The sequence below is a fragment of the Lepisosteus platostomus genome, chromosome 12, assembly GCF_059453375.1.
Source record: "Lepisosteus platostomus isolate fLepPlt1 chromosome 12, fLepPlt1.hap1, whole genome shotgun sequence".
NCBI lineage: Eukaryota > Metazoa > Chordata > Actinopteri > Semionotiformes > Lepisosteidae > Lepisosteus > Lepisosteus platostomus.
Genome location: NC_142622.1, coordinates 5,793,938 through 5,808,221, shown reverse-complemented (window position 1 = coordinate 5,808,221; position 14,284 = coordinate 5,793,938). Strand labels below are relative to the sequence as shown.

The following is a 14,284-nucleotide window of genomic DNA, read 5'->3' as shown; positions in this document are numbered from 1 at the left end:
GAATGTTATTTATTTTAAGGGCACATTTCACTTGATTGGTTTAAGTGAGAGTGAAACAATTGCAGATGACCATTTACCGTGTTCTTAATAGTTTATAATACATGACTTTTGAGTTATTCTTAGAATACAGTGTTCTCCCAAGGAGAAAACTATTTTTCTCCTCAACTTACTCTCGATCCAGGGGATGTAGCCCACAGCAGAATGACAGCAGAGGCGAATTAGGGAATGGGAATAGAAACGAGAAGGGTATGCTTGGTACAGACAAATAGATATTTATCCTCCATGCTAATAATCATTATAAAAGATAAGCAGTTCATTTTGAATGGTACATTAGTAAAACCGGAAATAGCCTTTTGACTCCACTAGTCAAATGCTTTTGATCTCTGATTGACTGTGTGATTCTTGTAACCTAGATTTAGGTTCAAAGTGAATTCCCTGCAATGCTAGTGAGATCTGGAGGTTAAACAGATGGAAAAGAGATCAGAACGTGTCTCATTCCCACCAGGATTTTTAGCATGAATTCACTTGTTGCTTTTCCTTTTCCTCAGTTTTAAGATCTCATGCTCTGTGTCAGTATGGTGTAAACTTTAGACATTTCTACAGTTACAGAAGCCTCCAGAGCTAACATTCTTCTCTGAATCTGTGAACTGAGTGCCTCATCTTTCTGACAGATTCCAAATGAGACATGTCATGCAGATCAAGTCAATGTCATTTGTTTTGGAGTTCATTCTGTATATTTTTTATGCCTTGCACAGTATGTTGTATATCAAACAAACAGTCCTGGATTGGCTGGTATATATAAATACTGAGAGCGATTCTGTTTTTCTCGTTCCAGTTATTTTTATTTCAGCTGCTTCGGGGTCTCTCCTACACCCACCAGAGGTACATTCTGCACAGGGACTTGAAACCCCAGAACCTCCTGATAAGTGACACTGGAGAACTGAAGCTGGCAGACTTTGGTAAGTTCGGGTGCTCTCATTGTTTTTGGTTGTGTGCAGAATGCCTTCACAGGATGCACAAGTTCAGAACGACTGCCGTTACGCACAGCAATAACTTTTTGCTTGTTTAAGTCTCACTTTCTCTTTGTCCTCTGTGTACTTCATATGATTGTAAATTGGCCATTCCCTAAGGCCTGTCCGTTGTCTCTTCTTAGAAGATGTTCTCAGAGAAGACCGCTATACTGAAAGGTAGCTCCCACGGCGATGAGGAAAAATGACGAATGTACTGCTCTCTTACTCCACTTTAACCTTACTTGATAAACAATCAAAACCAGTGTCTGCATATCTGTTGATTCCCATGTGTTCGCAATATTTTTAAACATAAAAATATTTTTTAAAATATTTAATGTGAACATCATATCCTTACAAAGTGGAACTGGAGCCTGTGAGTGAGAACGGTGAAGCGTATCGAATGCAAACCGAACTGTCAAAAGAAAATTGAAAGAAAAAAAACAATACTTCTGACTGGGTTTCCTTTATGAGCTGAGGTCCTGTGCTTTGGAATATGTTGATGTGGCTGCAGAGCTCGATTTGGAGCTGTGGCAGCTCCTTGCCATTTCAGCAGTGAGGAAATTAAGCTCTGACAGCTGAAGACGCCTGATGTAGATGGGGGAAGAATTCCCACTGGCAAAACAGAGATGGGGCTTCATTCACTGCTAATATTCAGAATGTGGCTCTGGAACAGGTCCAGTGTCAGCTCTTTAGTCTTTTTATTTATATTTTAATGAGTAAAAAAAAAAAAAGCCAGCAAGAAAATCGTTTCTTTTCATTGGGAAGCGGTTGCCACATACAGTTGCTGCCAAAGCAAAATACCAGTTCTGACTGCCAATACAAATTTGATATTTTACATGATTACTCTGTATATTAAGCAAACACTCCTACCAGTGGGTGGCTGAGCCTGCTCTTGTTAAAGAGACTAATTAATCTTGGTGTCTTCGACGATATCACACAAAGGCTCCCTGGAAAAATTAATTGTAATAGCATCACCACCAGAGAAGTGTACTGCACCTGGTGCACTCCATTCTTAGGATAAATGAAAACAAAACTCACAATACAATGTCCAAATGAATTTCTTTTAAGCCTTTTTTCTCACTCCGCACGTCTTTTTTTACTCCTGTGTGTTGGTTCTGAGTGAAGGGAACAACGTCTGGCCCTGGAGAGAGAGACATTTTAAATACTGGATGGCTGCTTCTTGGACTGCAAAGTGCCACAATGCTGGTGCTTAATCGCCTTGCAGCCCGTCTGGCATTTCAATAGAGGATGTCCTGCTCTCAGCAATGAGGCAGTCAGGCTGCCAAGTCCATGTTGCTTAATTTGAAAAAAAAACTTGTTCTGTGCCAGATGCTGATTAACCATTGGGAAGGTTTTAAACATATGGCCCATGGTGTTATTTTCAAAAACTGATGCATGACAACACCTAACCATTTCTAAAGGCGGAGCCCTCCCCACGATCACATGAACATTGGTAGTTTTATTTTAATATCACTTTTCCATATCGCTCTTTACATTTTGAGTGGTTTGAGATTCATAGAGATTCTTAAATTATTTTTTGGTAAGGTCGTGTTCATATGGTGCAATTATACAGTATACAACTAATTTGCACTTTTTAATAAAGTAATGTGCTGTATGTTATAGGCAAATCTGCCAATACAAATTGGCAGTTTGAGTTTTGCTATTGTATTCCAGAAAAAAAATACATTTTCTAATTTCTCATATAGTAATAAACCAAATCCAATTATTTTGGTATACTTTAGTCTACACATTACATAAAATAGTCTTTTAAAAACGTGCTATCATATTGCCTTGTATCATCAACTGCCTTAGTGTATGAGTTTAGTTATCTTTATCTACAGTATTACCATGAGGTCAATGAAACTACCTGCCACTGTGGTTTCAATTATCTTCGTTATCTGTCCTTTCCTTTAATCACTTGAGAGAAGGCGCACAGGGAACATGCTCTTTCCTTTGAGATGAAGCTGCGTTGAGCAGTAATTGTGTTATCAGTCTGGCGCATCATTCCTATCACAAAGGAAATAGACACACTATATTAAACACAACAGATCCCAGACAATCCACTGAAATGCGCTAGATTTCCTTTCAGTTTGTTCTTTTCAATACATGCTGTCATTTAACTGATGCCTTTAAAAATAGTGCAAGCAGTTTTTTTTGTACTTTTACTGTGGGCTGTTTTAATGGCAGGTAGTCACAGTCGACCCTCTGCAGTGCATTGTCTGAAAAATAATGGGGAAATATTTTGGAGTGTCTCATTATTGTAAGAGCTTACAAAAACAATCTTATTGGCGCAGCTAAAGTGATTCAAAAGTGAATAGGTGTGCTGAATCACAGACAGTGTCTAACTTTGAATTGCATCACAGCACTGCTCTTTGTGGTCACTTGACTCCTGAGTCACAAGGCTAGCGGAGAATTCAGTAGAGTTCAATATTGGGAAAAGGAAGAAAGTCAGGAGATGTCTGTGTATCAGTCGATTTTGTTGTTTTTCAGTTTAAATGTGCAAAAAGAAGGGCAAAGGTGACACAGTGGTCTTGTTTTTTGTGTGTGTATTGCGTAAAGTCCAACTGTCATTGTGTTTGAATACATCATCTGCTATAGAAAGTTTAGAACAACAAACAAGCAATTAAATGACTAAAAAAGCTGAAAATAATTTCTGGTTTTATATTGGTATTTTGAGAAAATGATGAAACGCAAAAGCTGCAGGAATTGAAGGCTTCACAGCGGAAACGTTGTGTTTCCTTTCTTTTCTTTTCAGCATGGAATAAACCCGTTACCTGTTCCTTTGCAGCCTACGCATGCTGACGCAGCTCCCTACTTGAATACATTATTTTTGTCTGCTCTTCTAATAGATGAGCCATTTTATATTGAGACTTCTCACAAACCCATTAATTGCAGATAAAGTTAATATTGAAGATAATGTTTTCTTTCAGAAAAAAATGTGATACAAACATTTTGACAAAATAAGCAATCAAAGATTATTTTTGGTCATGTATTGAATGGTTTCAGGATACCAGCAGTTTAAACTATATTTTGTGGATGTTTTATGAATATGACATCTCATTCTAGCTGCTCATAAAACATTTCATAAGTCAGATTTTGGTATAATTTTACATTATATCTTAGTTAAACTTTTTTAACTGCCACTAGAGAGCGTAAATTAAATCTCTATCAACCTTGTTACAATTAAAACTAAAATTGAGATTAAAAGTGGCTGCTGAAACATATGTTAATCGTGTGTCTGTCTAGAAATGTGCATTTCATCTAGTTAAGTGTCACAAACATGACATTACCAGCACTCTTTTCTCACACAAAACCCTTTTGCCCTGGCAGCTGTGATTTCATGTGCCACATAGTGATTGCACCTCCTTGCCATCATAGTAAAGACGAGTGACTGAAGACTTCTTGAGCAAGAGTACCAATCACTCCTCTCGGTGGAGAGGCAGCAGCTTGAGGGTAGACACATGCCTTGACAAATTGGCATGGGAGACAGTGGAACAAAATCATTACTCAAATCCTTGCCAAGCCTACCATGCCTGCTTTGTTGGTGGAGACCTCACTCCGGATTCTATCAATCTAACAGCTTACATGAGCCCGAAAATGTTATTAACGATACATTATCACAGTCATTTGAGCAGCCTGGCGTTTGAAATAGTATTTCCTTTTATATTGCAATTGATTGACTCTCTGTCGTATTGTTGGAAACCTATCACAGAGTATTTGTAACTTATAAAGCGCTTATGGATATCAGCAGTCCCAATCTGTTGTGTCTAGCCTGTTTCCTGGCATGGAATCCATAGTCAGGCAGGAAGTGGATACTCTAGGATGGTTTAACAGGGGTCACCTGAGGATCTTTGCACTGTGCAGCTAGATCCGTGTCCTAACACAGGCCAAGAACATACCAAAGTTGTTATGCCCTTTTTGCCATCCTTTTATTGCTTAGACACTGGACGAGAGCATTCTCTTTCATGCTTATAATGCCCTTTATTGAACAGATGGTCATTTGCACAGACAAAGAGAAAACCTTTCGACTGGGGTCTTGAGTTGACCAGTTGGGCTTTAGCGTACCATCAACCTTGACCGTACAAGTGACTCAAGTCCCATAAACATCACCGTGACAGACTGAAATATTTTGCATGACTTACGGAACCTTCAGTAAAAACCCTGAGCTGGACCAATTTTTAAGACACACCTCCCTGTCTCAGAAATCTAAAAATCTTAAATTCATTCAAATAAAGCGAAAACACTGCAGAAAAGGCAGGAAGATGTGGTAGCGTCCGTACTGTACGTTTGTATGTAACGGAATGATGCTGTTGGAAGAGATGCAGTTTGACTTTGAGGGGTGCAGTTGCTCTTCTGTTGCACCATGTGCTGCAGAGGTGCCGTCTGGACACCCTCAGAGACATCTGCATTCATGAATTCATGCGCCTCGTGTTCTGATACGTATGCATCTGGTTGTTATTGTTTTACAGTCTCTATTCGGCTGTCCATTTCGCATCCAGTACGTTTATGAACCATTATCTTTTAGTTTCCCTTGACAATCAACAATGGAATATCCAATGCCTTGGAGATCTTCCACTAGATTCTACCAGTGTCTCCTTGGTCAGTTTCTTCTCCATTTCAAAGACCATCAGTGCTCTTGAGTGTCTGATTCTTCAACCTGTCTAGCAGACAGGCTTCCTGTCTCAAAATGTGTCTGTATTTTCTTAATGTCAAGTCTCTCCGTCCTTTCCTCACTCTCTCCTCCTGCTTCCTGTATGTGGGTATTGCCTCAATAAGTATGTTTACCATGAAAAGAGAATAAATTAGGCCAGGTTGTTAGGAACTGTAATAAGCCTGACAAGGACAGAATTTGATAGATGAATCTGTGTTTTGTTTAATAAGCATGATATACAGAAATTCAACTCATGACACTTCATTTATTTTAAAACATAATTCATTAAAATACTGACAGGGAGATAGAGAGAAGAATGTAAATCAACCAAGTGTAAAAAAATACTACATGTATGACTGCTATCAGAGTAGACTAGTTTTCTATTTAGCAGGTTCTGTTGCACAGGAAATAAATTACCTGAGAGGTGCACACAATCCGTTGTTATAAACCACGTTATGTGCTGATATAATTAAATCAATTTGAATTGTAAAATGTTTTTTAGTATCATAACATTCACTAACTCAAAACGCGCTTGATGTCTGAAGATACAAAAAATAAATTTTATGCAGGGCCATTAAGTTTCCACAGTCCTCTAGTAATAAATGTAAATCATACCAAATATAGCATTATAATGTGAAGCATTAAGCACGATAATGTACGCAGAATTATTTAAAAATCATAGTTATATGGATTTCTGAATTGATTTTTGTAGGTACACATAGAAAATTAAATATCATTGCGTCTTACATAAATGTATTATTTTTTTTAACTCGAATTTGTTCTAAGACTAAATCATAATTATGACTTAAGGTAAAAGAAAAGCCTTCACTTGGGACTCGGTCTTAGCTTTCAGAGGAAAAATGAAAAGACAGTAGTTTCTTGAAGCTGTATTTTTTTCAGGCTACTGATGCCTGCATGCAAATCCACTTGCTGTCTATTACAGTGGCTTTTTTAAAAAAAAACCTCTTCCATTTCTACAGGTTTTAACACTTAAATGGTGCTTGGCGGCATGCATTCTATGAACTTTCTGAACTATGACTGCCTGTACTGATGGACATCCCATCACTAGGTTACATAAAACCGAACGTATACAATTTTTAAGCGATGGATAAAAATAGCCAGTAATATATATTTTTTTACACTTTGATAACTACTGTAAATTGTATTCTGATTTTTCCAAGAAATAATAAGCCAGAATCCTAGCCTTAGACCCTCACTCATATATTATTCAGTCCGCAGGTCCACTGACCTTTATGTGGATATATAGCTTTGGAAACAGAAAGTATTGGCTTTGAATTGGTGGAATGGATTGGTTAAAGCATCCACTTTTACACACAGCTAGGTGTCTTTGTGTTGTGTTGTACATCTTTTAAAACTGACTTTAAATACCTATATAGATGTAATGTCAGCCCGTGGGCTGTGTCCTTTTCTTAAAAGATAGCGCAGCTTATCATGTGGTGTAGCCATGGCAACCGCCCCTGGATCAATAGAGAAGGTTATTTTCTCACTGAGCTGGGCGAACATACAGTCTCCACTTTCACGTAACGCTCTTTGTAAATACTGTATGAGTTCGAAAAGACCCCCGAAACCCAAAGTACACACTATTCTGCAAGTACCTGACGACGCTAAGTTTCTACCTCAAACATTCCTCCTGAGACATACCCTTAGTATTTGCTGCTAAACATCCCATAGAATAAATAATACTTGACTTTATCATCTCCACCTTTGGTAGCCTTTAAACTACATTGTTACTCAATGTTTTTAATATTGCTGTTAAAAAAAGATTTGTTGTAAATTACTTCTCTTAAGAGCCCTTCAAAAGAAAACTGCCGAAGCTGTACCTCAGTAGTATACCTTAATTATACTAGAAGTTGCTCTGAACTCTGGTGGGAATCTTGAAAAGTATGTTTGGTAGGTCTCAGTTATTAACTACACGTATGGTTATGGAATATTAGAAAGCGTCGGCTGACTCAGTGACCTTCGAGTTGCTGATGTTTTGAAGAAGGCCTGTACGAAAGGTTCAGCACTGATGGGAGGAGAGGGAGTTCACTGGGGTCACTGCGTCATCAATCCCAGTCACTGTCGGCTGGTGACATGTTACAGGCTCGTACCTTACCTGTGACGCCTCCATTTGACACCTAGTCTCGTGTGCTCAGTCAGTTCTTTCCTTTTTATTTACTCTACTTACTAGATTGACTTGTACACAAAAAGATATTTGACATTATTGCTACATTAGATTCAGTTCATGCATAGATCTTCAATCTAGACTCTAAATGGTGCGTATTTTGTTAATTGCATTTTTTACAAAGTGCACAATAAGCTGTTCAATCAGATGGGTGGAAGAGTATTTTTATGTAAAACACTTTTAATTAGAAAATTCCAACTGTGATAAAAAAGGACTTACCACAATGCTGAAGTCTTAAATATTCATGAGCTGCATATTTTGGGTTGTCATCCAAAGCTAATAATCTTATCTTATTATTATCTTAGCCATACAGGATATTGCTGTAATGTCAGAAATATATTATTAGGATGTCTGGCACATCACATAGATGTTTTGTTTCACAAAACTGTTTTAGTTTTATTAATTTTTTATCTTTTCATATAAAATGAAACTTTTGAATATATTGAAAATGTAAATAACCTGGAAGTGTCTTTCAAATGATAACCCCAAGCAAGATATTTCTTATAAAGAGCATCAGCTGTCACTGTTATTTGGGAACTAAAAATAAAACACATGAAACAAGCAGGGCAGGTATTGTTTTTTTGTGGAAATAGAGCAAACTTATTTAATTCATTGTTCTTTGATATGTAGACCAGTGCCTGCCTATATTTAGGCTTATTTCAGTAAACTGCTGAAAGGATTTCCATGAAACATAGATAGTGAAAAGGGAAGTTTTCTGTGGTAAGTAATCCCATGATTGTGGTATACAATGGCGCCATGGAATTTTGTTTGATAATTTCCCAGTAAAAATGTACTGCCCTCATTTATGAAGCACCACCTCTTGGGTTATACAGCTAATGCAGGACAAAGCATGACAACATGGCTTCTATAACTGCAAAACCTCTGAACAGGCAGATGCAGCTCTGAATTCTGAAGTCGGTAAAAGGCAAGCTGGCTATACAAAGCCACTTTCGAATTGGTTGTATGGCTCTACAGAGACAACTTTGAATGAGGAGCAATATGGAATATATTTTACTGCTGATTTCTCTCACCTCTTCCTTGGTTCAAGTAATCGTTGTAGTGTCATATCTCTGGGTGTTTCTCTCACAGGCCTGGCAAGAGCCAAGTCCGTCCCCAGCCACACGTACTCTAACGAGGTGGTGACTCTGTGGTACAGACCTCCAGATGTGCTCCTGGGCTCCACAGACTACTCCACCTGTCTGGACATGTGGTAGGTACTGCACCTGCCTGAGAGGCAATCCATCTATGGCATTCTTGCTTTGCTTCAAAATTTTTCACGGTTTCGAAAAGAGACCCGATGGTGTTTTAGCATTTTGTTTCATTTTTGCGTAGTAACACAAAGTACAGTGGCCATTATGATTTTCCTGGTTCTTTTTGGTAACGCTTTACTTGAATAAAGCCAAAAACACCACCATAACTCCTTCATGAGCCCTAAGCAACACAGTATAATGACATGAGTCATCCTTTGCATGACCAATTTTGCAAGTGCTATTACAGACCCGCTGTTTTCCGTTGCAGTCCATAACAACACATAGTTTCAGTCCAAAGCTGAAGAGTACAGCTCCAGCTAGAGTGAAATCAGGTTGCAAATGATGGAAAACACCATTAAGGACTTGAGAGCTGACAAGAACTTTCTACAGATGCAGCTTAGTAACAGTGGTCCCGGTGCTTTTGTGAAATTTTATTTTGCTTTGTGGGTTTCATACGTGTTGTTTTATGTTTTTTTGTAGTGTTTACAGGGGAGTCAGACCAGTATTTCTTACCCTCTTTCAAGTAAACCTTATCTCTTTGTTTAAGTGTCCTGTTATATGCACAGTTCCGTGCAGGGTGTAGTGTATGAATTGGTACGTTGAAAAAAGAACAATTTATGGAGCCAAGTGTCTTATTGAATGGTTGGCTCCCCTGCAAAGTGCAGTGTTTTAAAGTATGAAAATAAATTTCAGCAGAGCTTGCGGATTGACGAGTGACAAGAAGCTAAAATGGCTTGAGACCGCGAAGAGGGGATTCCTCCCATCTCACTCGGGCTCTCTGCAGTGGGAAATCCTAAATGCCTTGCTCTGGGGATGCTTCACAAATGATAAATGAGCCGTGTCTCTGTCTGTGGTCCCGCCAGTGTGGGGGCAGCTGCTGTGGAGGACCCCAGCTGTATCAAACTCGGGGCAATTAGAGACCGCTGGGGAAATGGGGGAGCAGGTGGATGGGACTTCAGGTTACTTTACCACTTCACTGATGTCTGCAGGAAATGGAGACAGAGTTTTGAGAACCCAATGTTCCATGTATGAGTGTTAGTCATTTATATTAGAACAGGTCATCTATTATGAGAGCAAGGAAACTCAATCATTCCACCTCCTTTTCAGTGCATTCTTAATTTTTTTACAGACCTAAATTGCTTTGGCCAGCTTATGATATATTATCACAACACTAGAATATAAAATGCAGGAGGCATATGTGGAAGGTTTTGGCAGTCTTTGCGTAATTAAGAAAATGACATGATTTCAGGGCTCTTACTGTATAAACCATTGATTTCACAAGCTGCACTCCAGTTTTTTATCCAAGAAAGCTGGATGAGTATTTTTTTTGCCCTGGGTTTGAATACCAAGTAAATATATACATTCAAATATTTACATGCAGTACACAACAAATATTTACATACATTTGTAATTACTGTACATTAATTTGAGTTTTTAGGCATTTTAAAACAAGTTGTTCTGAAAATATTCTTTACAGAATAAGTACCGTACAGTAATAGGAAAAATAAAACTGCTGAATTATTTGCAGACTTAATGACTACGTGCCCACTGTTTGGTTTAATATTTGGTTATGAAGTCGCAAGAAATCTCTTAAGCTTCAAATTAAGGGCTTGTATCTTGAAAGCATGTTATATGTTAAGACATATTTAGGATCATTAGCCACTTAAAATCCTGTTGTACAGTTGAGATCACTCAGATTACTCCAGCAAAAATTTTCCTGTTGTATAAATGGGTCTCTGGGTCATCATTTTATAGTAAATAAGTATATGTTCTTAATTGAGCTACCTAGTTAAAGAAAAAAAGTTAGAGAGTTAGAGACATTAATATTTCATAGTATTAGCTTTAGGTACGCTTTCATTAATTTCATTCATCTCTAAATCTTTCACTGGCAGTCCCTTGCCTTCGAGGAAAAATTATCTTCTATAAACCTAAAGGTGACTGATATGACCAATACGCAGGATCCACACACTTTCAGACAGGTAGAGCAGGTGTTGTCTCAGGTGATATTGGGTAAAGTACTGAGAAGTCCACTCACGATGAGCTCAGAATCATAGATACTTTAAAACCATTTCAGAATACTTTACAGGTGACCAGGATGGGTATAGCTGTCATAGACAGCCCTTGCTGCATTGCCTTTACTGTTCTTGAGTCTTAAAAAAAACCTCCTTATTTAAACTTGTTGGATTGGGCCATTAAAAAAAGGATGCCTCTAGTGCGAACACTACAGCATAATATGAGACATTCCTCATAAATTAGGTTTTTGTTTGTGTGATTGAGATTTATTTTGTCCCTCTGTGCTTAATGGAGCTGTAATCAGACTAAATGATGAGTGACAGTGAAGTCGATACCATTCTTTCGATAGCATTCAAGGTGACAGACACAGCATAATTCTTCTAATCCCCTTCCTGTTAATAACCACCTAGGGACAGGTTCAGCAGAATCATTTCTTGCATAGCAAAGCATGCTGAGCTTTTTACATATTCGCTTGGCATTCAGACAAAATGCATCTGTAATTGTGGAGACATTTATCTTACCATGGACTCTGTTATACTGTGTTATTGCTTTATTAAATGTGTTGCTAATCACAGGTATTACCAAACACTGAAATGCCAATATTAACATCTTGGCATAAAACATTTTCTAATTCAAAAGTGTCCTGCATCATAATTAAGTTAGTATTTTTAGTTTTTTCTGTGAGGTGACTCAGGATTCGTGAGAGTCATTCTATATCACAGAGAGCGCACACTACTCAAAAGTAAAACAACTCAAAAATGAATGCTAAATAAAATATTTTTGTATTTTTTCAGAGTGACAGCTAGACCACTAGATCTGTTTCCAGAATAGTAAAAAAAACACCAAAATGTTTAATATTATCTTGTAAATATATAAGCATTTCGAAATGTACATTTATCGTTACAGAAAGATGGCCATGCCAGTCTCTACCTTTATGGCGTTAAGCTGTAGTCAGTATAGAGGTGAACACAGGATAGGATCACTTTACAGTACCTCATGGAGAGCTGTCTGCCCCAAGGGTTTTCTGATTTACCTATGATTAAAATAACTCCCTTCTATTCCCATTATCAGTGTAAACTCATCAAATCAAGGATGGATGTTGACAGTTAGGATTGAGACGGTTTTTACAGGTTTGGTTTTTACATGTCCATGTCAAACTCTGCAGATTCGTGTTAATAAGCTTGTAGTAACCGTGGCTTTCCTATGTACTGTACCTCTGTTCTTTTTCCTTTTTAGGGGAGTAGGATGCATCTTTGTAGAAATGATCCAAGGGGTTGCTGCATTTCCAGGAATGAAAGATATTCAGGATCAACTTGAACGAATATTTTTGGTAAGCTTTGATGTCTTTTTCTTTTTTTTAGTCATGCTGCTACACTGTCTTAAGCATGCTGTCGTATTTCTTTCACAGCCATCTTTGTAACAATGATGCACTTTACTGGGATTTAAAAAAATTCTCCATTTACATGATTAGGCATGTTAAATCTTTAACTCCTAGTCTTCCTCTACATGCACAGTATACTATATCTGCACACTTATCATTTACATTCCATTTTAAGTCTTGTCCATCCATTATAAGTAAGCCATTATCGATACTGAGCATTTCTATAACCTGGATCTTCTCCTGAAAGCATCGAGATCAAGACTATTTAACTTGACCAGCATGGTTTTACATCTGAGTGAGATGGGAACCAAAAGGCAGAGAAATTCCACAAGATTAAAAAGTGCAATAGAAAGAGGGGGGAAGAATCCAAAGAAAAGCAGCAAGGCAGATACTGCACAGGGGAGCAGAGCCATAAGGAAAACCCAAGGGAAAACAAAATGTCAGAAGCGCAGGTAATTAAGGGTTTATATCCAAATGCCAGGAGGATTAGGCGCAAAATACAATAAATAGGATCTACTGCGTTAGAATGCAATTATGATCAAATTGGAATCACTGAAACATGGCTGACAGAGAGTGATGGTGACAAATACAACATTAACGCATACGCAGCATTCTGGAGAGACAAGAAAAATGGAAAAGCCGAAGGTGTTGTACTATACATCAAAAATAACCTCGGAGGACAAAGGGTTAGGATTATGTTACAAATCACCAAACACAGACATTAGTATGAAACTGATTAATGTCTTACAGTAAATAATAATATCAGGATTGCATGTGTAAAGGAAGACGTGGTTATTGTGGTATTTTATTCTCTTCAGGGATGTCAGAAGGGATGAAATGTAAATGGTAGACAAGGATAATGATTGCTTTCTTAAGCAGGGGGAACAGCTGTATGGATTTAGTGGTGGACGTGCATTATGCAATTTTAACAAGGCTAGGGGCAGAGCTTCATTTAAAATATGGTGTAAAATTTTGGTCACCATATTATGGGAACAATACTGCTGCCATGGGATCAATCCAGAGAAAAGCAACAGAATACATTCTGGGAATTGAGGGAATGTCCTTCACTGACAGGTTGAAGGAACAGAACCTTTCTCGTCTTGATTAAAGAAGACCTCTATTCACCTGGTAGAGGTATTAAAAATCCAGCAAAGCAGTGTTAAAGTCTGTCCAGTGGATTGAATGAACCAGAGGACCCAGAGAATGAACAGTGAAACAGGAACCAGACCCCACAAGTGCAAACTATATGAAAGTGCTTTTAAAAATGGACATCAGGAGGAACCTATGTATCTGAAGGGCTTTGGGAGTGTGGAATATGCTACCAGTCCAAGTTGTTGAAGCTTATACACTGGGTTCTTTAGAGAAATGGATGGGTATGAGATCCATTGACCAAGTATCTCCTAGCTGCTAAATGAGCTGTTTTGTAACGTTTCTTATGTTATTTGCGTTTTGCGTGAAACAATCATGACAGAGAGAGGTGAGAGAACCAAGAGGCATCTGTGATCATAATATGATATGACTTGAATTATATTATGAAGCCATACAGCCAGAGTCAGAAGCAAAGGTTACAATTCCAGTAAAGCAGACTATAACGGACAGAGAATGAATTGAGAAGAAACAGAAAGTGTTATCATTGAAATTGAAACTGTAGAAAATAGGTTGCCAAAAAAATAAGCTGAATGGGCCCCATGGCCTTTTCTTTGTTTGTTTCATAAGAACTTAAGAAAGGTTGCAAACGATTAGCCCATTTGGTTGGTAATACGTATTTGATCTCTTCCAGCCATTTTGGGAATG

The 14,284-nt window shown here is 38.0% G+C and overlaps 1 protein-coding gene across 2 annotated transcripts in view; it reads left to right on the top strand.

Annotated features, from left to right (window-relative positions):
* cdk14 (cyclin dependent kinase 14) overlaps positions 1 to 14,284 on the top strand; it is a 178,216-nt gene that overhangs the window by 76,273 nt on the left and 87,659 nt on the right. For both annotated transcript variants that reach the window (XM_088600602.1, XM_088600603.1), the window contains 3 exons: positions 836 to 959; positions 8,936 to 9,056; positions 12,346 to 12,439. In XM_088600602.1, coding sequence (XP_088456728.1) covers positions 836 to 959; positions 8,936 to 9,056; positions 12,346 to 12,439 — 339 coding nt within the window. The remainder of the gene's footprint in view (positions 1 to 835; positions 960 to 8,935; positions 9,057 to 12,345; positions 12,440 to 14,284) is intronic.